Source organism: Polistes dominula, unplaced genomic scaffold (genome assembly GCF_049000335.1).
Source record: "Polistes dominula isolate Pdom_NZ unplaced genomic scaffold, Pdom_raw_medaka contig_33, whole genome shotgun sequence".
Taxonomy (NCBI): Eukaryota; Metazoa; Arthropoda; class Insecta; order Hymenoptera; family Vespidae; genus Polistes; species Polistes dominula.
The window spans coordinates 1,062,873-1,084,609 of NW_028300998.1; the positions used below are offsets into that span (position 1 = coordinate 1,062,873).

The 21,737-nt window shown below is 36.1% G+C and overlaps 3 protein-coding genes and 2 long non-coding RNA genes across 13 annotated transcripts in view; 3 read left to right on the forward strand and 2 right to left on the reverse strand.

Moving 5' to 3' along the window:
* Positions 1–2,821, forward strand: part of osp (myosin phosphatase Rho interacting protein outspread) — a 69,478-nt gene extending 66,657 nt beyond the window's left edge. Inside the window, 5 exon segments of the mRNA XM_015317370.2 lie at positions 20–311; positions 568–973; positions 2,283–2,438; positions 2,537–2,629; positions 2,632–2,821. Coding sequence (XP_015172856.2) covers positions 20–311; positions 568–973; positions 2,283–2,438; positions 2,537–2,629; positions 2,632–2,687 — 1,003 coding nt within the window. The 3' untranslated portion in view covers positions 2,688–2,821.
* LOC149032204 (uncharacterized) overlaps positions 1–6,535 on the reverse strand; it is a 30,881-nt gene extending 24,346 nt beyond the window's left edge. The window contains exons 1-3 of one of the 3 annotated variants that reach the window (XR_016176909.1): positions 6,385–6,535; positions 5,546–5,878; positions 2,869–5,478 (exon numbers count right to left, since the gene is read on the reverse strand). This is a non-coding gene — a long non-coding RNA (uncharacterized LOC149032204). Of the gene's footprint in view, positions 1–2,868; positions 5,479–5,545; positions 5,879–6,374 lie in introns of those variants that run through there. The other 2 variants (XR_016176911.1, XR_016176910.1) reach the window with 2 other exon arrangements.
* A 194-nt stretch (positions 6,536–6,729) lies between these two features.
* Positions 6,730–8,063, forward strand: LOC107064572 (mitochondrial import inner membrane translocase subunit Tim21). Its single transcript, XM_015317380.2, has 4 exons — positions 6,730–7,207; positions 7,307–7,535; positions 7,609–7,705; positions 7,822–8,063. Exons 1-4 carry the CDS (start codon positions 7,012–7,014, stop codon positions 7,912–7,914), a joined length of 615 nt encoding a protein of 204 aa, XP_015172866.2. The 5' UTR covers positions 6,730–7,011; the 3' UTR covers positions 7,915–8,063.
* A 145-nt stretch (positions 8,064–8,208) lies between these two features.
* Positions 8,209–15,813, forward strand: Tg (transglutaminase). 6 transcript variants are annotated; one of them, XM_089173484.1, is made up of 11 exons: positions 8,209–8,927; positions 9,067–9,318; positions 12,634–12,983; positions 13,055–13,187; positions 13,260–13,489; positions 13,631–13,944; positions 14,063–14,332; positions 14,402–14,481; positions 14,540–14,684; positions 14,761–15,067; positions 15,135–15,813. In XM_089173484.1, exons 3-11 carry the CDS (start codon positions 12,729–12,731, stop codon positions 15,441–15,443), a joined length of 2,043 nt encoding a protein of 680 aa, XP_089029610.1. In that variant the 5' UTR covers positions 8,209–8,927; positions 9,067–9,318; positions 12,634–12,728; the 3' UTR covers positions 15,444–15,813. The 6 variants fall into 6 exon arrangements, with proteins under 6 accessions (XP_089029610.1, XP_015172862.2, XP_015172864.2 ...); XM_015317376.2 differs by having other exon boundaries at positions 8,209–8,634; positions 8,743–9,318; XM_015317378.2 differs by having other exon boundaries at positions 8,209–8,472; positions 8,743–9,318.
* On the reverse strand, positions 8,897–11,011 carry LOC149032205 (uncharacterized). 2 transcript variants are annotated; one of them, XR_016176908.1, is made up of 3 exons: positions 10,876–11,011; positions 9,949–10,278; positions 8,897–9,377 (listed from the first exon to the last, which is right to left on the reverse strand). It is a non-coding gene; the product is annotated as an uncharacterized LOC149032205 (long non-coding RNA). The 2 variants fall into 2 exon arrangements; XR_016176907.1 differs by lacking the exon at positions 10,876–11,011 and having other exon boundaries at positions 9,949–10,751.
* Positions 15,814–21,737: the final 5,924 nt, after the last annotated feature.

Consider the following 21,737-nt stretch of genomic DNA (forward strand, 5'->3'; position numbering starts at 1 on the left):
TGATTGAATTATTTCTTAGGGAAGAGATGGAAGAAATAAAGCAAGAAATTCTTTCGTTGTCCGCCAAATATTCATCAAAATGCGTCGAGTCTGCTGCTTTGGAGGAAAAAGTAGGTACTCTTACGAAGCAACTTGCACAAGCGCAACAACACATAATGCAGCTAGATGCTAGGAATAAGCAGTTGAGAGCCCATTTTTTGGTCGAATGTAGCGACGCTGGTATCAACGATACTATTCAAATTTTAAAAAGCGGAGAGAATGACACAGTCGAACCGAAGGAGGAACTTTACAAGCTACCACAGCACATAAAAGTATGTAAAATAAGGCTCGTCTAATCTAAGGTATCATTTGTGAAAAAGTAGACGTGTTTAACCAACGTATCATACCTACTATAATATCTTAATATCATTAACTCTGCTGCGATTACACGTTAAAAAGCAAAGAAATGTCGAAGAAATAAATGATAACGTATTAAATCGTTTATCATTTAAATTAACATCGATTTCTAGCTATACCGTGAATTCGCATTAGCCGTACTGACGCATATTTTCGATATTTCACTAACAGCATGGGGACACCCTTCGTGAAACGACCGGTGTACCACAGAAATCTTCGTCACTAAACACCTCGCCAGCGTACTCACCGCAGCGTGTAAGAAATAATCACGAATCGATGCAAGGATCGAACGAGGAGCAGAAATTAACGAGCGAACGCCCAAAAAGCTCCTTATCCACGCTTCAAAAGTCCCTTTCGGCGGATAAACCGAGCAGCTTCTCGTACAAGCTCGAGCGAATTAAATCCATATCGTTGCCTTACTCGAATAATTTAGTTAGGCCGGGGAGTAGTACTGCTATTTCATCGCACGATAGGAAAGATACGATCTTAACGCAAAAGAACGAAGAACATAATGGCATAGCATCGCCATTATGGGACAGCTTAAGACCAAGGAGCGGATTGCCCCATCAGTATCAAGGTACAGAAGAGAGGTGAATGGAAACGTATCAAAAAAGCATCTCTGGTGGTGGTGGTGGATATGCATCTGTATTCGGATTAAAAGTTCTGCTTTTTTTTCTCTCTTCTTCTTATTAAGTATTCCGCATTAAGTGTATATACATTTGTCAGACGTGTTCTACTCAAAGGAATAGTTAAATTGCTTTATTTCTGGTATATCGTTTGTTATGCTGTGTGATGAACTACGATCGTGTTTCGACTTGGATACTTGGAGCATGCAAAACTTAAATCGATTTTTACTATTCTAACACAGATCTTTTAACCGATATACGTGATTTTATCGGAAATAATCCTCCTTATTCCGATTGATATCTAACTGGTGCACTTAGTTAGTAAAATTCAATTACTCTCAACGAGTTGCTTACAATACGGAGCAAAAAATCGTTTAGAAAGATTGATTATTCATATCATATCATTTTTTATAAATCTTTTTTTATTTGTAAGAAAAAAATTATTCTTCGAAAGACGGTGCAAAGTAAAAAATGTGCAATGATAAGGAGAAACGTGTTTACCAAAGTGGCGCTCATTCTTACATACGCGAGTATGTTTGTATCTGATTAATCTAACGCAAAATTTGCACGAGCCTTTGATATTATTGTTAGTAGGTATAAATCATATTTATATATACGTGTTAAACGTCAAAGCATGAAAGTGATATAATGAGTTGAATTATAACCGATAATTATATTTCTATTTGCTAACATGTGTTTGAAAGCAAATTAACAATGCGAATGTTTAAGACGACTGTGTCTTACTCTATCTATATAGATGTCTGATCTTCATACTATATAATAATTAACTGACTTTTCATAGAAATCATAGTTGTATCTCTATGTCCATACTATGTTATACATTTTTTTACGTGGAATCATAGCTCTTACTTGGCAATTTAGTTGAAGGATATGTGTTGTATGGGATTCAATTAATTATGATGTTTGAAGTTTAATTAAAAGCTGATAACATTTTGACGTAGAAATACAGGTACGATTTCCTGCATTTTCCTGGAAAGGATCAAAAAAATATGCAAATAAGAGTAATATTTAATCCAAAGAAGTTGGTACGAATAATAATAATAATAATAATAATGTATCCGAGTAAAGGGAACATATAACTAAAATTCCTTGGAAAGGTATAATCAAAAGTAACTGAATTTACACTTATTGCGAGATAAGCTATGGTATATCTGTATTGCGTATAACGTAAGATGTTTGTGAGTCTATAAAAGTCCTATTAGCGCATAACTGTATCTAGACAATTATTTAAAATAAAAGGTGGCACAGCAGAGATGCGAATCAACGGTACTGGCAGTCGGAAACAGGAGGACAAACAAAGTAAAAAACAGCAACAATCGGAGACATACACCCTCCGTACCGACACTCATCACCCATCCTACCTCAGCCCGGAACCCCCAGCTCTCTCCGTTGCAGGTCTGCCATTGCAAACAAATAACGTACTTGCATCTTTCATTTGCAATTTTTCATACAAACATTATAACGGCTGTTTTCTTTCTTTTTTTCATTTTTAGAGCTGATGAGGAGGTCTCCATTATTGAGGTGGTCGAGCAGAAATTGTCGTAGCTTGCCTCCTACACCTCTACCGAATTATCATCAACCGCTCCACCCCCACTCCCCGCGGTGGGCATGGTTGCAGAGAGGAAGAAGCGTTTCGAACTTTAAACCCCCTGTCCATCTTTCGCTTAAATTACCGGAATCATCGATTTGTACGCACGAGTCGCATCATCTTTTACGCTACGTATCCAAACCGATTTTACTAAAGCGTGTAAAATTAAATTGTTCTTTTATTCGTATGCTCATTTGGTTTTTGCTCATGCACATTGTTTCCTTTTTTAACAATGTGTTCTTTTCTTTTTTTTTTTTTTATTGTGAAGAGATTCAGGAATTGAAATGCGTGAAAATTCGACATTTAAAATGCGTTCCTTGTAAATGTTAATTCAAGGATGATTCAGGATACGCTTACATAATTAGTATACTTTGATAATGTGCAATAAATCGTGCTCAAGTACGTGCTTACCTTGTATCGCATCACTCTATTGAGCATGTTTATAAGGTAAACATGATTCAATAATAATAATAATAATAATAATCGAAAGGAGTCTTTAGTCTCGTCTAGAAGGAAGTGGATTCTTTACGCCCATCTTCGTTCCAAGTGGCTTATACTATGAACGTTCATTATACGCCTATTCGTACGATAGGTTTGTTTTTGATAAAGTTTATCCAGAAAGGTGTTTTTCTAATTACATTCATATATACAAGATCGTCGCGAGGATCAACGTGACGATTGTCCTTTGATATGCATTTAAACTTTGATAACAAGTTTTTTCCGTAGATACCATTTAGTCACTTTGCTACAAACAACTTTGTAATATTTGAAAAGTGCTGTTCTTCGTTTTACTTAACACTTAGCTGACCGAACGGGGAGATCTCCTCGTTTCAATGTAGATCGGTGCCCAAACCAACCAATCGGGGAGATCTCCCATATTGACCTTAGCAATGCGTTTTTTTTTTGTTTCCGTTTATTTATCTATATAGTAAATAATTTTCAAACTACTTTGATTTCAAATACCGCATATCAGTTCGCGTCATTTGCGAAACCTGCGTGGTGGAAATCATCGTACAGTTCGCTGGTCAGCGCACGTGGTCGACTAAGTGTTAAGAAACAAAAAAAAACAAAAAAAAAGAAGAAGAAAAATCTCATTTTTTGGTGAAAAAACAAATTTTTCTACTCTACAAGCTTGGTGCGATAATTATAAACAATTAAACGAAAAAAAACGAGAGAGAAGAATAAGGAAAACATTCAGTCGCGAGTCATATACACAAGAAAAATCATTTCGTGATAATTGCTATAGTATATATATATATATCTCAACTATATCAACGCATACGTATCTCGATACTTAATCATTCGGGATAATGACGATACAATCTATTTGAAAATATCTGTTTTTCAGATATCTACCTATTACACACAAACACACTTCTCATTTTGAAAAAGAGTTAACAGTGAGTTTCATTTTAGCTGAAGCACAAGCTCAAATTTCTATTGTTCTGTTGTATGTTGTTTATTTTGATATTAAAAATCTGGCCGCCCTGTGTTATGAACATGTTTGTGATCATGACACGTAATAAAAATGTTAATGTGCAAAAGGAGGGATGAAGTAGAAAGAAAAAAAAAAGAAAAAAAGTAAGGAAGGAAGGAAGGACTTTTGTTGATTTAGAATCGAAAAAAATAAAATAAAAATGTTATGCTTGTTTTTTTTTCTCTTGTTATGTACAGATTTTGCACATAATTATGCCGTTATATCGTCGCATTGTGTATTATCGCATATTTCATCGTGTAAATGTGTTTTCAGATTGCGATTCATTTGATGTTAATATTGTATAGTTTATGATGTTTTCTTTAAGATATGAAATATAAATAGTTTGAAATTAATCATTTTCCATTGTAAATGGATCGATTCTATATATATATATTACTATTGTATTTTATTTTACAAACCCCCATCGTGATCCGTTGTTGTAGCGTAACGCGTGCATGCTATATTAGAAACGGTAAACGATGTTAACAAAATTCATTATCTCTTATGTATTTAATTACTCAGGATTGTTTAACATTTATAATATATTACGATTATGATATTGTATTTGTATTATAATTTATAACACGTTTGAAATAAAATATGGCAACTATCGTGTATATTTATTTGTTTTATCTTGCATTTTCGTTGATGATTATTTTTATAATAGACACGAGAAACAGACACCCGATACACAATAAGCATAAATTTATCTTTTGACTAATATTTCAACAATAATAATTATCAAAAATTAATAAATAATAATTCAAAAATAAAAGTTTAAGTGTTAGTTTTAAAGTTAATCGATTAATCGTAATTTAAATTTATTCAAAATCAATTGCAATGAAAAATTAATTAATTAATTAATTGTGAACAAGTTGTGAAAAGAATTAAGTAAAGAATGCATTTTTTTGGGATTACATAATATCAATGTTGATGATAATATTGATATTGATTAAGATAATGAAGACATAATTATACGTGCTCCAAAACGTTATTATATTCGAGATATACAAGATCCCCTTTTGATTTTTATTCAGATGTTGAATTTAATAAGCGATACAGATTTGACAAAAACAGTATTATGTTTGGAATATTACCAACTAATAGAACCGAATTTATAGAAGCTATATTAAAAAAATCCGAAGCTTTTTAAAAACCTTTTAAAACCTGTTGTTGTGTGATAAGTTTTTCCAATTAAAAATACTATAACTTCAACAAGAAGAGCGTCACGTCAGAAGAGTGCCATGGCGACCAACGCGTTAATTCATATATTCATCAATTTTCATGTGATTATTTCGATGATCGAAATAAACAGATTTTCATGGAGAGCTTACTTTCTCGTTTTCATACTTCTCCTCATAACCTGGCAGCTGCACAAAGTTAACATAAACGGGGTTCGTGTAATAGGCGATCATGATATCTAAGAAATCAACTTACCAAACTAGTCGAAACGGTGGGTGGTTGTCTTATGTAACCTCCAAAACGTATAGCCAATCAGAAGGTGAGATACGAGGCACTTAACGAAGCCATCCGAAGTAACTGTACGTTTTTACGGAAGAAGCCGAAGAAAACAGCTGTTAATCAAAGACCTTCTTCGTTTCATACGTTTCCTTTTAACTCTCCAGCTTCACGAAGTCGGCCGAAATGGAGTTTTTGTAATGGCATAGTAGAAAGTGCAAAGAGGTTAGCAAGCATTCAGTTAACGTTAAGATGTTTTACTCTTATGATATGATGTTTTCCTTGTAATTCGTTATTTTTGTGGCCAAAATTCTGTCTTTCACGAAGGAGAAGGAAACAATATAGAGATAACGCCATTTAAAATACATCATAGAAAGCTCGAATCTCTCTCTCTCTCTCTCTCTTTACAAGCGTATCATTTTCTTATATTTTAAGTTAGACATTTTTTTCAAAAGTGACAATAATTTTTATTTTTTCCTGATAAAATATGAAGTAAAATTTATTATAAATTATTAGGAATTTACATATACGATTAATTATTAATAATTGTTTTTTATAAATTATGATAATGTGCGGGTGTATATATATAGCATCTGTCATTGTGAAACTTTGACAATCATTATTGCATCGTAAAATTAATTATAAAATATTCTAAGAATTCAAATACTGTTCAACTCTAAAAACTGAATTTCAATTATATTCAATTCATTATTAATTTGATAATAAAATTAAAATATATTTGAGAGAGAGAGAGAGAGAGAGAGAGAGAGAGAGAGAGAGAGAGAGAGATAAATTATAGTTTTCATACACTTTCATACACTTGTTTTGTGGCCTGTCGGTAATGTCAAGCGAGAGTGTTTGGAAAGAATATAGAATTATATAAAACATTGCAAAACCACTTTCCGTGTGAAAAATCATCTTATTTAGCACCGAGACCCCACCAGTGAACGATAGTAGGTAGAATACTATATTCTTTGATAGTATTGTACCATTCTTTGATAGCATTGTACCATTATCGCGTTAAATATCTACTATCGCTAACTGGTGGTCAGGTTAGTAACTAAGATGAATTTAGTTAAGAAAAAAAGGGATTTGTGAGCTTCTATGTACTTCTGTATTCTTTGATGTTTGAAAGCATACGAATTGAGGTTAAGAGTTTTTATTATTTGATTTAATAGATAATTTTGTTTGTAAAAATAAAAAATATTTGTTATAATCAAAGATTCTTATTGAGATAGACAAGTAAATTCGTTGGAAGAACACAAGGAATTCGTTGTATTTTTATTTTATTTGAAATAATATTATATTAGTGTTCAGTCAAATACAGAACAGTTAATATTTAAAAATTTTTTGTTGTGTTTTAAGAGAAAAACGATTCCTTGGTAAGTTGATACGAAAATTGATGAAAATCAACATTGTAAAGTATCATTAATCACTGATAAAATATGATATCAGTAAGAAGATTAGCCTGTAAATTATATAGGCAAAATTCAATAGCAAGTGTATCTAGAAAACCTTATTTTTGTTATAACATGACATTAAATGTTAAACAATCTTGTTGGTATTCAACACGGAAGGATTTAAGTAAAGTCGATAACAAAGACACTAATAATAAAGTAAGCACGGATTTTGTGGAAGTAGGTAATTTATTCTAATTAAATTTGATATCATAATTGTTAAACGAAGAAGCCCTTTTTTTTTTTTAACGTTACATTTTATATTTTCTTTATTTTATTCTAGTTAAAGAGAATACAATATCTGCCGGATACTTAGTGATTATAGCAGCGGGTCTTTCCATTTTAGTCTACATCGGTTATTCCTTATTAAATGAATTGTTTTCTAGTAACAGTCCATATGGAGTTTATAAAAGAGCATTAAAATGTTGTCAGGAGGATTCTAAAGTTTTAGATGCTCTTGGTGAACCTATCAAAGTTTATGGCGAAGGAAGAAGAAGAAGAAATCATTTTAGGTAAATTGAAGTCAATTTTTTGTTCATAAATTTCATATAAATACAAAATATATAATTATCAATTTATTTCTAGTCATGGATTCTATGAACAAGATGGCATCGTATATTTGAAATTGAGATTTCATATGGAAGGAATAAGACGTAAAGGCATCGTATATGTAGAAGCTAAAGTAAGTATATATATATATATATTTTATATGTATTACTTCGTTAGTTACTTAAATGAATAATTTATTTATGTATGTGAACATTCCACAATAATTGTACAATTGAATTTAAATTTCAGAATGTGACTGATAATTACGAATTAACACACATATATGTAAAACTCGATGATATTCTAGGAAGTGTTCTTATAATAGATCCTAATAGAAAATAGGAATAAACAGTGATGATAATTCAATTGATCCATTTTATTTATTTTGTTTTACACATCTTGAGAGATTTATTTTAGAAAAAAAAAATTGTATGTATGAGAGATTTTGTTTATCAAAAAAAAAAAAAAACAATATATATATATGTCTTATAGTAACATTGTGAATTCATTAATCATAATATGTCTTTAGATTCAATATGTAATTATGTATGCATACGTGTTTCTTCCGAGAAAAAGAAATTATTAAATTTATATAAATATATTTCAATTCGTAGGATATGATTCGAAGAATACGTCAATATTTTATCATCATTTTTACACGAAACTCTATCAAATGAAATATATTAAATAAGCACGCGTCCGTACTCGACAACAGTAACCTCCCAAAAGTAAGAATGTGTAGAGTGTGTCTGTGAGAAGCGGGAGAGCTCCTAAGCGCGCTTCTTTGCCAATACCAGTAGATTCGATCTGACAGTCGTACATCTGTCGGCGAAGTAAGAACGACACGTTACGCAGACACGATTAATTAAGTGAACAACATTTTGTATCAAGGAAAAAAAAGTAGTATTTTTTATACATTGATCATTTTATCAAATATTAATTATAACAAAGTCGCGATCGAGGGATACATTTTTCACTTATCTTCGTCTTGTGCTATATCGATTTGAAAAAGAAACATTACTAAACAAATTGTTTAAGTTCAATTTGGTATTTTCAATCAATGTATGTTTTTATTTTTTTTTTGTATTGATTTTAATTTTAATTTTTTTTTGTCATACTTGTATATATGAAAAAAGTAAAGTAAAGAATAAAACAACATTTATCTAATAGTTACGGATCACAGTGTTACGGGTTGTTCATAAGGAATAAAACTAACCGGTCGACGTCCTTGGCTAAACTAATCATCGATAAATCTAATTGAAGAATCAAGTTTTCCTTCGGCTGGCAGAAAAGGAAATTCATTGGGTCGGGTGATCGATAAAGATCGCAAGTGTCATTCAGTGTTTTATTATACGGTGCGCTTCTTCATTATTTCTTCCGGATTGTTTATGTCTGCCTGTTTCCTTTTTTCTCCACAAACCAGCCCTGAATTAATAAGATAAACATGAATGCGTACAAATAACACATCGTATTTTTTCGCATCTTTGTCAATAGGATTATGCAAAGAGGAATAATAATAATAATAATAAACAAAAACGATGATATTTTGATAAACACGAGGAATAACTATTGGTAAATTAATCAAATTAGCGTGAACTATTCGATAAAAGAAATGTTGAAAAAAGTGTTGTTCCTGCTTTACGGGATTTAAGGCCGTATTTCAGCCTGAGGAGAATGGTCCAACTTGGAAACCGAAATGCACCAAACCAGAATGCTTACCTCGTCCACCGAATGCTTCCGAATCAGGTAAAGTAAGATTCACTTATTGCGTACGCATCTTCTACCGTTCTTTAATTTTTACACTCCTACGAAAATTTATCGTGAGTTATTTCAAGGACGTCACGTTTGCGAATATGGATAATCGATTATTTACACAGTTTCTCATTTTGTTCTCTAAGAGCAACGATTAACATAATTAAGATTCTTCATGAAATCGTAAGAAGAAAATTTGAGAAAATTGCGTTATATAATTATTTAAATTATTCATTAAGATCTGAAAGGCAAGAACAAAAGTCGTTGCACTTTTGATGATGAATCATTGCATTATCCTCGATCGTGAAATCACATTCCTTAAAGTTTTCTCCGTCAGCGTGTACGATCGTTGTCGTTGACGTTAACATTGTGAATGTTATGGAACAATTGATAACCCATGATTTTTCATGGGTTATCAATTTAGCTTAAAGATAATGTAAATATTTCGTATAATTACGGTTTGAATTATGCGATAAAGTATATGCGTATATCATTAATATGGTTTCACTAATAGAAATATAGAATGTCATCTTTGTAGTCTAGAAATTATGCAGAAAATGATTTCATTTATAGACACGCCTGTTTTGCTTACGGTTATCTTTCCTTATGATAATATGCACTTACGTGAGCATTTTCTAGGAGTCCCGGATCTTTCATTTCATAATATTTCAAAAAGTTTATTTTTTTGTTTCCCCTTATTGTCTTTGAATTGATTGATTCATTCCATCTGACCACAAAGTTTGAGTTAGTTTTACGAAAGTTGGCCAAGGTGAAAACGCCTTAACACGCCTTTAGGAATATAATCCGAAAGTGCAACGGGCGACGATGTTTATACTATTCGCGGGTGTGTGAGTTTTCTGGTCGATGATGTCACTGCACTCTTACACGCCGATATAATGATTATTTAAATCTTCTCTCGTGCTCGAAGATCGGTGTCCTCCATTGATCACGTTTCTACGAATATTATTTATACTCCAATTTCAAACTGTTACATATTGAAACTCTTATTTCGTATGTCTAACATTCGGTCATATTTAAATAACAAGAAAGAATAATTAATTTCGATGTAAGCCGAATTGAGTCATCAAGCGTAGTAAAGCATAGTCAAGTTAAAATTTTCGTTTCATTTAAGAGAAAAATGCCCTTGACACGGACCCTTGACACAGACCCTTAACTCGTGCTCTTGATGTTTTTAGAGACAATAGAAATGATCTAGCGGAACGTACTCGATGACTCACATCAGAATCTTTAGAATAATTCGATATGACTCTATTTGCGATAGAAACAGAACATTTGTGCAAACATGTACGTTTGCAAAAGAATTCAAATTCCTTCATTATTTCTATTCGTTGGTTAATTGAAGATTCTTAGCAATCTAAAAAAAGAATTTCGTTAACGGATATCTTAATCGTTGAGCGCGTTTATTTTTCGACATCAGTTTTGGTTCGTCCCATCAAATGGGAAGAGCTTTAACAATTTTCAAAACAAACATAGAGAATATCTTCTACAAGTTAGAAATTATATAGAAGAGGTCGTGAAACAACAGTTTACTTGCATAGACCGAGTGCCAATCAATCTCCTACGTAATCGGCTGCCAACGGCTGATTTGAAAGATTTAAAGGCGCCTGCCTTCTCGACGCACATCGACGCACATCGACGCGCATTGACGCTCGTGCAAACGCTTCGTCACGTTGATCCCATTTCGAGTTTGACAGATGCGTTGCTCCAAGAATTCGATCGTAATCGTCCATTTTGGTAAGGCTGGCTGGGTTGGGGGACTTGGTTTCTCAAGAAAACACAATCATGAGTGATTCATGATACGATTCTCTCGTTAAACTACGCAACAGGTTTTTTCGTCATATTTCATTCATCCTCACTTTTCACATTAGATCTTTGCCTTTCGTTGGAATGATGTAAATCGGTAAATTGATATACCGCAACGAGAAATCTTCTTTTCCTCCATGTGTACTTTAGCATACCTATAAATACATTTGCGTAAAAATATACGGAAGTGGAGTACGTCATCGCCATACTATGAGTCAAGCATTGTAGTCCGTCCAAAATTAAATAGAATTATCTTCGTAAGTGAAACAAGTAATGTAAGTTTAAAAAATCGTAAGCAATCCGATTGGATGGTGTCTCTAGATCGTTTATGATAAACTACCTAATAAGTATGGTAATCGAGGTGACACGTTCTCTTTAGTCGGAAAAATATGCGTCATTGATCCACTTTTCATAGATATGTATCTATTAATCATTGAAATAGATCATAACTCGTTAATCCTTTTTCGATCAAGATTCGATAACGAAATGGTGTTTCTTTCTCGTAAAAGGCACATTTAAGATAGATGGATATTTTACTAATCGACTAATTTGGCGAAAGAATTTGCTCTACCATTATAGAATGAAATAAACTTTTTCTGATATGGATAAAAACGTTCATTTGAACGCGATCCGAATATGATCGGTAGATAGATCAATATATTACTATATATCGGTATAGTGATATGTGTAGAGGTAGTACGTTTGGAAAGTACGTTATTATCGAAGCTCTTTATTAGTTTCGTTTGACGACTCATTTAACGATCTCTTGTTAGCAATCGATCTTGCCTGGCATGCTCGTTAATTACCCGCTATAAGGAAGCAAGCGTACCTATCAAAGATCGAGATTCGACGAGTCTCTCGTACCTTCGAAACTCCGTTTCGATCTTATCGGGGCTATTCATCCAGCGAATGAGAATCCTCAGAAATTGATCGCGATCTCTAAAGACGGCAGGTAAAGTGATATCACTTTTCATAGATCGGTAAATCGTATAAATCCGTGCTAGACCGCGTAGATCGCATAAAAAGATAATTAATAGGAGGAACAATGTGGGCGATATGATCTAACGAAGGATAGAGAAGCGACCATTTATGGTCGTGTGCTCCGTGCACGTGTCTAGCCTTGCTCCTCCGACTTGCAATGAACTAGTTGCGTTCGCGACTCTTCAGTGTATCGACGGAACTCCTGGAGAACTTAACCGTAGATACTGAATACGAGATTCACCAAGCGGCGCGTTACATCGGTTACATCGTTACATGGATTCAGTTAGGCGCATGTTTATCAGACATCAACCATCTCAACCATCTCAACCGATTCCCTATCGTCGCAGAATGTTTTACAGATTTTATGATCGTTACCGCGTATTCAACGATCGACACTTTCGACCATTTCCCTTTAGATTTCATTGTGAGTGCGTTGCATTGATCAAAATACGTGCAATGCTCGAATTGATTTTCGATATTCGTTATTTTATGTTTTGTTTTTAGGGGAACATTATGGCGTGCCGATCTTAACGATCCATCAAATCGATCCTTGCATAGCAGAGAATGGATACAATCATAAGACTTCGAGATACGAATTGATGAACCGTAAAGGGGACGAAGCAAGGCTCATTGTTAGGCGTGGTCAACCTTTTTATTTACATTTCATGTTATCGAGAGACTACGATCCTAATATCGACGGTATTTCCCTTATTTTTACCGTTGACGGTGTGGAGAAGCCTCAGTACGGGCATGGCACCCTTGTTGCTATTCCCGTTCTTAATTCTGGAGAGTATTCCGAGGCTTCTTGGCAAGCCATCATCGAGACGATAGAACCGACCTTTATACGATTGAAGGTACAATGAAAGAAGGAAGAAAGAACTAAAGTAGAAAAATAATGTTTTTTAATAAAAAATTCTTTTGATAGATCACACCTTCCCCGAACGCCATCATTGGCAAATGGAAAATGGATATCGATACTAAAAATAGAGAATCCGAAGGTGCGGTGAGCTACACAATGGAACATTCATTTTACATAATTTTCAATCCCTGGTGCGAAGGTAAGTTATTATGAAAACATTGATATTTCTTTCTTAATAAATACAATCGATTATTTTTTTACGATCTTTCAGACGATACGGTGTACATGGAGGACGAAGCTCAAAAACAAGAGTACGTAATGTCCGATGATGGTTTGATTTGGCGTGGTAGTTATAATCGTTTGAGACCAACCGTATGGAAATATTCGCAATTTGAACGAGATATATTGGATTGTGCTTTGTATCTTATGACGAAAGTTGGAAAGGTTCGAATTTTTGGACGAAACGATCCCGTTGTCATATCTCGTATTCTTTCTGCTGCTGTGAGTATAAAAATGTTTGACACAAATGTTGCCTATCGCAGAAGTAGATCTGTCGTTTTTCAAAACTTCTTGAGAGAGGGGGGAAAAAAGATGAATTCGCAGATTTTGATAACTCGTAAAAGGATATCTTATTGCCTATAGGTAAATTCGCCGGATGATAACGGGGCTGTGATGGGTAATTGGTCGGACGATTACGAGGGTGGAACACCACCGACCAAATGGATGGGCTCGCAAAAAATCCTTCAACAATATTACAAGACAAAGAAGCCTGTTAAATATGGTCAGTGTTGGGTATTTTCCGGAGTATTAGCTACGGTTTGCCGTACTCTCGGTATACCTTGCCGAGTTGTAACCAATTATTCTAGCGCCCACGATACTCAGAGTAGCTTGACGGTCGATTATTTCGTCGACGCGGAGGGCAAAATTATGGAGGAACTTAACAGCGATTCGATATGGTAATGAAAACATAAAACGCTATTGCAAACTGTACTTTTAACCCTTCTCATCCTTCTCTGTGTACAATTAATCTCTTGAGAGATACGCTATTAAAAATCGTGGCGTCTCTTCGAACAGGAACTTTCACGTATGGAACGAGGTATGGATGAAACGTTTGGATTTATCGCCTGATTGTGATGGTTGGCAAGCAATTGACGCGACTCCTCAGGAATTGAGTGAAGACGCTTATCGTTGTGGTCCAGCCTCCGTGGCTGCTGTCAAAAATGGCGAGGTTTTACGTCCTTATGATAATTCCTTCTTATTCGCCGAGGTAAACGCCGATAAGATATTTTGGCGATACAACGGTCCAACTCAGCCCTTGAAGTTGATACGAAAAGATATTTATGGGTGAGTTTTTTTTTTTTATTGAGAAAATCAATTGAATTATTTAACTAATTTTATTTTTTGCTCTTATAGAATCGGTCAACTGATAAGTACGAAGGCAGTTGGTCGGTGGGCCAGAGAAGATATTACGAATACTTATAAATATCCTGAAAGTAAGTAAAATAATATCTGTTTCCTTGGAACGATTCGCAAGCGTCATTGTTCTTACAGAATCAGACGAAGAACGGGCTGCCATGATTAAGGCGTTGCGTCAGAGCGAATCTCTGTTTAGTCGCTACTATCTCAACGAAGAGTTTAATGACGTCATGTTCAATTTCGAGCTTCGCGATGATATTATAATAGGGCAACCATTTAGGTATATATAGATAGAATCAAAGATCTATAGGTATTTACAAATGGATATTCAAATTGAAAGATTTTCTTATTTTTAGCGTCGTTCTTACGATCAAGAACCGAAGTTCTTATCAACAATACGAGGTGTCCGTTATATTAAGGGTCGAAACGGTTCTCTATACTGGTCGCGTTGGTACTCCGGTAAAGAAACAGGATATTGAACGTTTGGTCAAACCTGGGGTCGTCGAAGATATACGTATGGACGTTTCATGGGAAGAATATGGTCCACGATTGTTGGATCAATGTGCCTTCAATATCGCCTGTTTGGCTACGGTCAAAGATACCAACTATGAGTATTTTGCTCAGGATGATTTTCGCGTGAGAAAGCCGGACATAAAAATTGAGGTAAAGTGTACATATATTTTGTTACTCGTCAAATATTTCATTTGAAATGATTTTCTTTAATGATTAGTTAATGGGCGACCCTGTAGTAGGGCAGAAATTCGATGCAAAGGCCAAATTTAAAAATCCATTACCCATTCCTCTGAAAAAAGGCAGATTTTTAATCGAAGGGCCCGGCTTGGACCAACAATTAAAAATCAAATTAACCGAACATGTCGAAGTTGATGCCGATGCAGAATGTGCCTTCTCCATGACGCCAAAACATGAAGGAAGAGCAACAATCGCTATTAAATTCTATTCGAAGGAGTTGGAGGATGTTGATGGATTCATCAACTTTATGGTAAAGCCTGAGAAAGAGCCTCCCAGTAACGACAATTGATGCTACTACAAATTTTTGAATATTCTTACGTCGTTAATAGGTTAACCATTATTTTTGTGCATTGAAAAGGGAAGTTTTATCATAATGGATGAAAAAAGAGTACACTCACTATGTACAGTATAAAAATATGCAGAGCATATTTATTATTTCCGCTGGATAGATCATATATTTTTGGATACATATATTTAGAAAAGATTTATATTTTTTCCTTAAGCATACGTGAAAAATTGTATATGTATATATATATGTATATATATATATGTAACATATATTTTTGATCAATGTTTACACTTAGACCCACAGAGAACTACGTTATTAAAATTTAACTCATTCGTTGTTCTTTATTAAAAAAAAAAAAAAAAAAAAAAAATCTATTCGTAAATGACCTTTTTTTTCTTCCATCGTTCTTCTTAGTTTGACGCAGGATGCAGTGGATGGAGGATCTCCTACCGGTAGGTAATAAAAAATTTAATAAAGCAAATATATTTTGAAAGAGAGTAGTTGGATATGCATGACTTAAGAGCGGAATGGGATAAATTAATAGCCGTCAATTAGGTATCCTTCTTGTTGATCACGAAGTTCGAACGGAGTATAATTATTTTGAAAAGCAAAAAAAAAAAAAAAAAAAAGAAAGGACAAAAAAGAAAGATGACGGCACATTAGAAAGGTACGCGCGATCCTGATGCAAACGATGTATCATCATCCGAGAAAATTAATGTTGAAATATGACTGTTGGAGAATGATAGGAGAGATAGAGACATATGTAAATTTACATTACATCGTAGTTTTCAAAAGGAGAAAGAGAGACCGAATTGGAGAAGTTATTGCGAGATATCGATTAATGAATGCCGAAGCAAAATCATAAAGGTGGTGAAAATAGCGAGACAAATTGGACAGAGAGTTGAAGGGAAGACTGATGAAAGGCATCGACGAAAACGTTGTAGGCAAAATTAGCCAAACAAGTATACCTCTAGCTTTTTCCCCTCTCCTATTACGATCATTTATACTGATTTATCATCGATAGTTGCGTATTGGTAAATAATGTAGCGTTTCTTTTTTTTTTAAGAGAGAGATTTCGAATTTTCGTGAAAAGCTGACCAACTACTCCTTCGTCAGTCAACTCATTGAAGGAAAAAAATATTGTAAAAGGATTGGTGTATGGGACGAAAAAAAGAAAAAAGAAAAGAAAGAAAAAACAACACAAGAGCAAACAGTGAGATATGTCTACGAAGGTCAGCTTGACGTGTGATGGACGTGTAGCGGGCCCCCTGTCCGCGGGGTTCTCGAAGAAGAGAAATCAGTGGAGAAACTCGGAGAGCAACTTGGAGAGGATCTATACAGGGGGTTCATTTCGGTTCAACGTAATTCTGGACTCGGCACCATGCTACGCGCCATGCATCAACACCCAAGATCCATCCCATTATGTATATCTCATCAAAATAACAAACACGCCTTCCACCGTTAAACCAACATTCCTTTGTTGGCATTGAAAAGCCGGTATCCATCAGAATTGCTACAGAAGATGCGTCAGTGACGTATACCCCTAACTATGAAAGAAAGAGAAAGAGACGCAACCCAGTGGGACGTCGAGCGTGGTAGGGGGGCAAAATTTAAAGATTTCTCCTCAAACGTTATTAATGCCAAGGATCAAAACGATACGCGCAATCAGAGAGCACATCCTTTTTTCTTAGATTTTTATCTATCTCCTTCCTCTTCGTCACACAATTACAAATATTTTTTTTTATTGTTTTCTTTTTTTTTTTCAATCCTTTTTACAGAAACGTTCTATCTTAGCAGTCAACGTTTCCATTGGCTTTAGTAACCAGTTTCTTTCGTGCTCGTTAGATGGCGCCGCGATACTATTACATCTGTTAAATATTAGCGCACCGTAGCTGAGAAGAAAGTAGACATAAATTTCGACAAGTTTTTAATCAACCAACCAATCAACCATCGTCGATTGATTTCATTTTTCGACTCGTTCTTCGTAATAAGATCATTCGCAAAAAAAATATTTGTAGAATATATAATTAACACGCTTACGTTCGTCGACGCGGTAGGCAGATTACCACCTGTCGAGTCAGCTTGCATAGAAGACCACCGAAAAAGACCTAATCGTTCTTCATATTAAAAAAAAAAAAAAAAAAAAAAGATAAGAAGGGAGGAAAAAAAATGGAAAAAAGGATCGTTTAATTTTGCGGTTAGTCGGCGTGTCTTTCGTCTATAGAGAAACAAATTACTTCCTTATTAGATGGCATACATTTTATGAAAATTATAGTCGGCACATAATGGTCTCTGTTCCCATAGAAATTGGCCCAATTTGGGTGACAAGCGATTAGGACACGCGAGGTTAAGCGAAAGGTATAGCTATAGCAAGTAGTAGTTCTTTCTTTCCCTCATTCTTTCCTTCTTTAGCTTTCTTCTTTGCTGGTCACGCCAATCGTAGTTTGTCTGTAATTTGTGAATGTTTATCTCTTTTCTTTCATCATACCACGAGAAAAACACTTGATCTTTCTTTTTCACCGATACGCTTTCACCTACTCTATTACTTTCTCAGCCAACTGTGGAACCAAGTCATTTTTTCTTTTCTTCTCGTAGACTTTGACGCCCTGTTGCGGTTTGAAGCAGTCGGTATTCGCAAGAGAGATCACAGCAGTCAAACGAATACGGTAGTCAGCAAGCTAGAGAGTCATTGTTTCTTAAAGAAAGAGTGAAATTGGAGCATGGAACATCATTCTGGTCTCGTTACCCGAATGTTTGTGCGATAGCCTATTATTTTCACTGATCATAACCATAATCTCGGTTGGAATAATAGGGGAAACCATTCGAGCAAGAAGAAAGAAGAAAAGATGGTAGTGACACAATGGTTGTGAAAGAAGAAGAAGAAGAAGAAGAAGAAGAAGAAGGAGAGAAGAAAAGACCGGGTCTTTGAAAGTTGGAGCACGATAAACGGGAGCTTTTTAATCTCGTATCCGTTGAAGACAATTTTGGAAGAGAACATGCTTCCTCTCATTCCTTTATCTCTTTCTTTCTCTTTCTCTCTCTCTCTCTGTCGATCGAAACTCGTGAAAATTGGAAATTTGATCGTAGACTTTCGTCGACGATTTTGAAGAGTTGGCAGAAGGAAAAGGAAAGTCCATTCGTCCGGCTGTTGGCGCGGTAGAGAAGTTCGAAGTGAACCCCATTACCGAGGAGATTATGGTAAAGCGAGTAGCAATGGCAGAGGTAGGGCAAGAAGGGCAGGGCGATGCTGTAATTAGGGCGTTACAAGAGGGAGAACCGATGGCTTGCCTGAGGACACGCAAGTAAGTCGAAGTAGTAGTAGTAGTAGTAATAGTAGTAGTAGTAGAAGAGCGAGTCTTTCGAGCGAGTCCTCGGAGCGAGTTTACACAAGCCGAAGGGGAGAAATAGAGAAACGATTTTCCATGGGTGCGCCTCGTTCGGAAACCCACCAGGAGAAAGCCGATATTTCGACGCGTGTTTGGGTAAACGTTCCTAGTATGTACATTTACCCACAACCTTCCGTCTCTAGATACCTAGCCACCTAACGCCTATGTATATACAAACCCATGGATATAGGTATAGAAGTAGTGACTACATAATAGAGGCGTATAAGTGGGAAGAAGGGAGGTATACGCGTAGTCAGTCAGTCAGTCAGAGATCCTTTTTCGACCGGGGGGTGCATGCGTAATGAGGAAGGCGCGCCATTCCAAGCTCCCCTTTTTCGCATATCATCCCTCTTTCTCTTCCTCACTATCTCGAAATCCCTCCTAGGGAGAACGTTCGTACACACCCCTCTCAAAAATATTCTCTCTCTTTCTCTATTTCCTTGGTTGGAAAAGCGTATCGCACTGCTTTTCGCGAACGTCCAACTTCATGGATTACTCCTACGTAAAGTGCTCTACGTCTTACCATCATCCTCGATTAGACTTCCCGATAAGAAAGAGGGACCTGTAGAAAGAAGGAAAGCTGCTGCTACGTGTATCGTTTCTCTTTGAGAGAAAGGATAGTTAAACCCCTCATTATTATGCGCTCGACATTCTGCCAAAGTCAATCTCTCGTTCAGCCATTTGATTGTTCGGTTGTTCACTTTCGTATTTCCCTTTGTTTGGACAAACTGTCAGCGAGTCGCTAGTATCCCAGAGTAAATATAGAAGTGCAAATAACGATGCGTCGAACCAGCCACGATCATGACACGCTCGAAAAAAGCGATTTTGTTAGCTCGGCTTTAGTTGGAATAACGAATAAAAAAGATTAAGGGGCCGGTCTCGTGTCCTGCTGCCCGTCTTGTTGCCCTTCCTGCTTCGAGAAAGAGTTTGTGGCTTGCCCGAACAAATACCTAATTATCGATAAGATCTAATAGAGACGTAAAGAAGAAGATTTACAGCTCAAGAGCTCTTCTCTTATCTTTGGAAATTATAGATAGATAGATAGATAGATAGAGAAAGAGAAAGAAAGAGAGAAATAATAATAAGAAAAATAGATCTATCGAGCCAGGTTCTTTTCCAAGGTTGGCCTTGGTGCAGGTAGGACGTACGGTCGATAAAACAATTGCCGAGGGGATAATCGGCATTATTTACGCCGGATTCACTCGAAGATAGGATGGGGGCAGCAGCTGGGTGTTTGCGGCACGAAGAGAGAGGGTGGCGCGGATAGAGAAGATTTCTCCTCGGCAGTTATAAGCCTAGGGTGATCTCCTACAGTGGGTCCGTCGGCTTAAGCTTTATCCCATTCATCCTCTCTCTCTCTCTCTGCCTTACTATATCTACCACCTCCCCCCTCTAAAGTGGCCTCAATTAGATATGTCAGTGGATTTCGATGTCAAGCAACTAGCCCGGATCTCGATCCCTCCCTTGGGAGAGATCCTTACCCCTTGTACCCCCTGCTTTTTTCTTTCCTTCGTCTAGGTTCTGTGGAGAAAAGCCTCTTAATTAATAGCACCCTCTATTTTTATTATCACGGCAAATTGCGTGTTCGTGGTTATTCATTTTTGGTACATTCTCCTTGATTATTTCATTTTGACCGAGAATCGAGCGAGCAGCTTGCCTTCCATGAGCTTGGTAGAATGCGCAGCCGTTTGCTCTCCTCTTCTCTTCTCTTCTCTTCTCTTCTCTTCTCTTCTCTTCTCTTCTCTCCTTTCCTCCCCTCGTTCCTCCTCTCCGTTAATTATGCTATTACTCAAAAACACTCTTCCTCGTTTCTCGAAGCAATATTTGAGCGCGAATTATGCCGATGTTCTTTTCATCCTCCTCATTATCCTTCCACTTTCCTTCTTCTTCTTGACTTTGTTTCTTTCTTTCTCTATACACATAGTGTATGTGTAGTTATATATCTACTTGGGTATTTCGAGTGGAAGACTTTCTTTGGAAGACTTTTTGTCAATATTCCGATACTCGATGGTTATGCCACACGATTAGTAGACATAAAAAGAAAAAAGGGGGGAAAAAAGAGAGGAAAGGTGCACCGTATGTCCGCCATTACCAGTACCTTCCCTTGCTCGGGAAACTAACGACTAAATAAGACTCGACAGTTAAAAAACTAATTTCGACTAAAATTCCCGTGTGGCCACTAGAGAGCCTAGGGTGTCGACGATCTATCCCTGGTAAAGAAGAAAAAATAGGAATTATTAACTTTGATATGTACGTGCTTGAAAAGGAAAAGGTGGAGAGGTTAGGAGGATAAGGAGGGGTAGAGAGGCAAGCACGAATGGAATTCCAGAAGAGAAGCGACGCCGTGCGCGTTACAACGTATTTCACACTTCGGGCAAGTCGCCCACGCCCAAACAAATATATAATGCGGCATTAGAATAACAAATAGTGCTTGAAGCATCCACGCCTGCGAACCGCGGGGCGCCCTCGGGCCCACGGCACCCACGTAAATACTAATACGCGCATAAATAATTGCATCTTCCGTGGCAGCGGCAGCTCCGATGGTGGCACCGGTGCTGGCACCGATGTTGCTGCCTCCTTTCTCGCCTCGGATTCGTCGCTAAACCTTTCCAGATATCTACTTCTTCCCAAGTATTATATACTCAAGTATATTATACATTTCCTCGTAAGTTCGAGAACGTCAAACGTCAACGAGGAGTCCGTTCTTATCGACTACCACAGGAAATGGAAAATTTGTTGATAAAGGACCAAGTAGTAAGGGTAGAAGGAGAAAGTTTTTTTTCGAAAGCGATGGGTCTGTTAAGAAAACTGGTAGACAAGGTACAAAGTTTAATGTCTACATCGTGCGAGCTCCTCCACAATTTCTCAAGTGTCTCTCGAAAAGGGTAAACGAGCCTTCCTTCCTCTT

Coding starts and splice junctions, on each gene's coding strand:
- LOC107064572 (XM_015317380.2), top strand. CDS start 7,012: ATGATATCAGTAAGAAGATTAGCCTGTAAATTATATAGGCAAAATTCA. Junction 7,536..7,608: donor AGAAGAAGAAATCATTTTAG/GTAAATTGAAGT, acceptor ATTTATTTCTAG/TCATGGATTCTATGAACAAG. Junction 7,706..7,821: donor TCGTATATGTAGAAGCTAAA/GTAAGTATATAT, acceptor TTTAAATTTCAG/AATGTGACTGATAATTACGA.
- Tg (XM_015317375.2), top strand. CDS start 12,403: ATGGATTCAGTTAGGCGCATGTTTATCAGACATCAACCATCTCAACCA. Junction 13,490..13,630: donor CTCGTATTCTTTCTGCTGCT/GTGAGTATAAAA, acceptor TATTGCCTATAG/GTAAATTCGCCGGATGATAA. Junction 14,685..14,760: donor ATAATAGGGCAACCATTTAG/GTATATATAGAT, acceptor TCTTATTTTTAG/CGTCGTTCTTACGATCAAGA.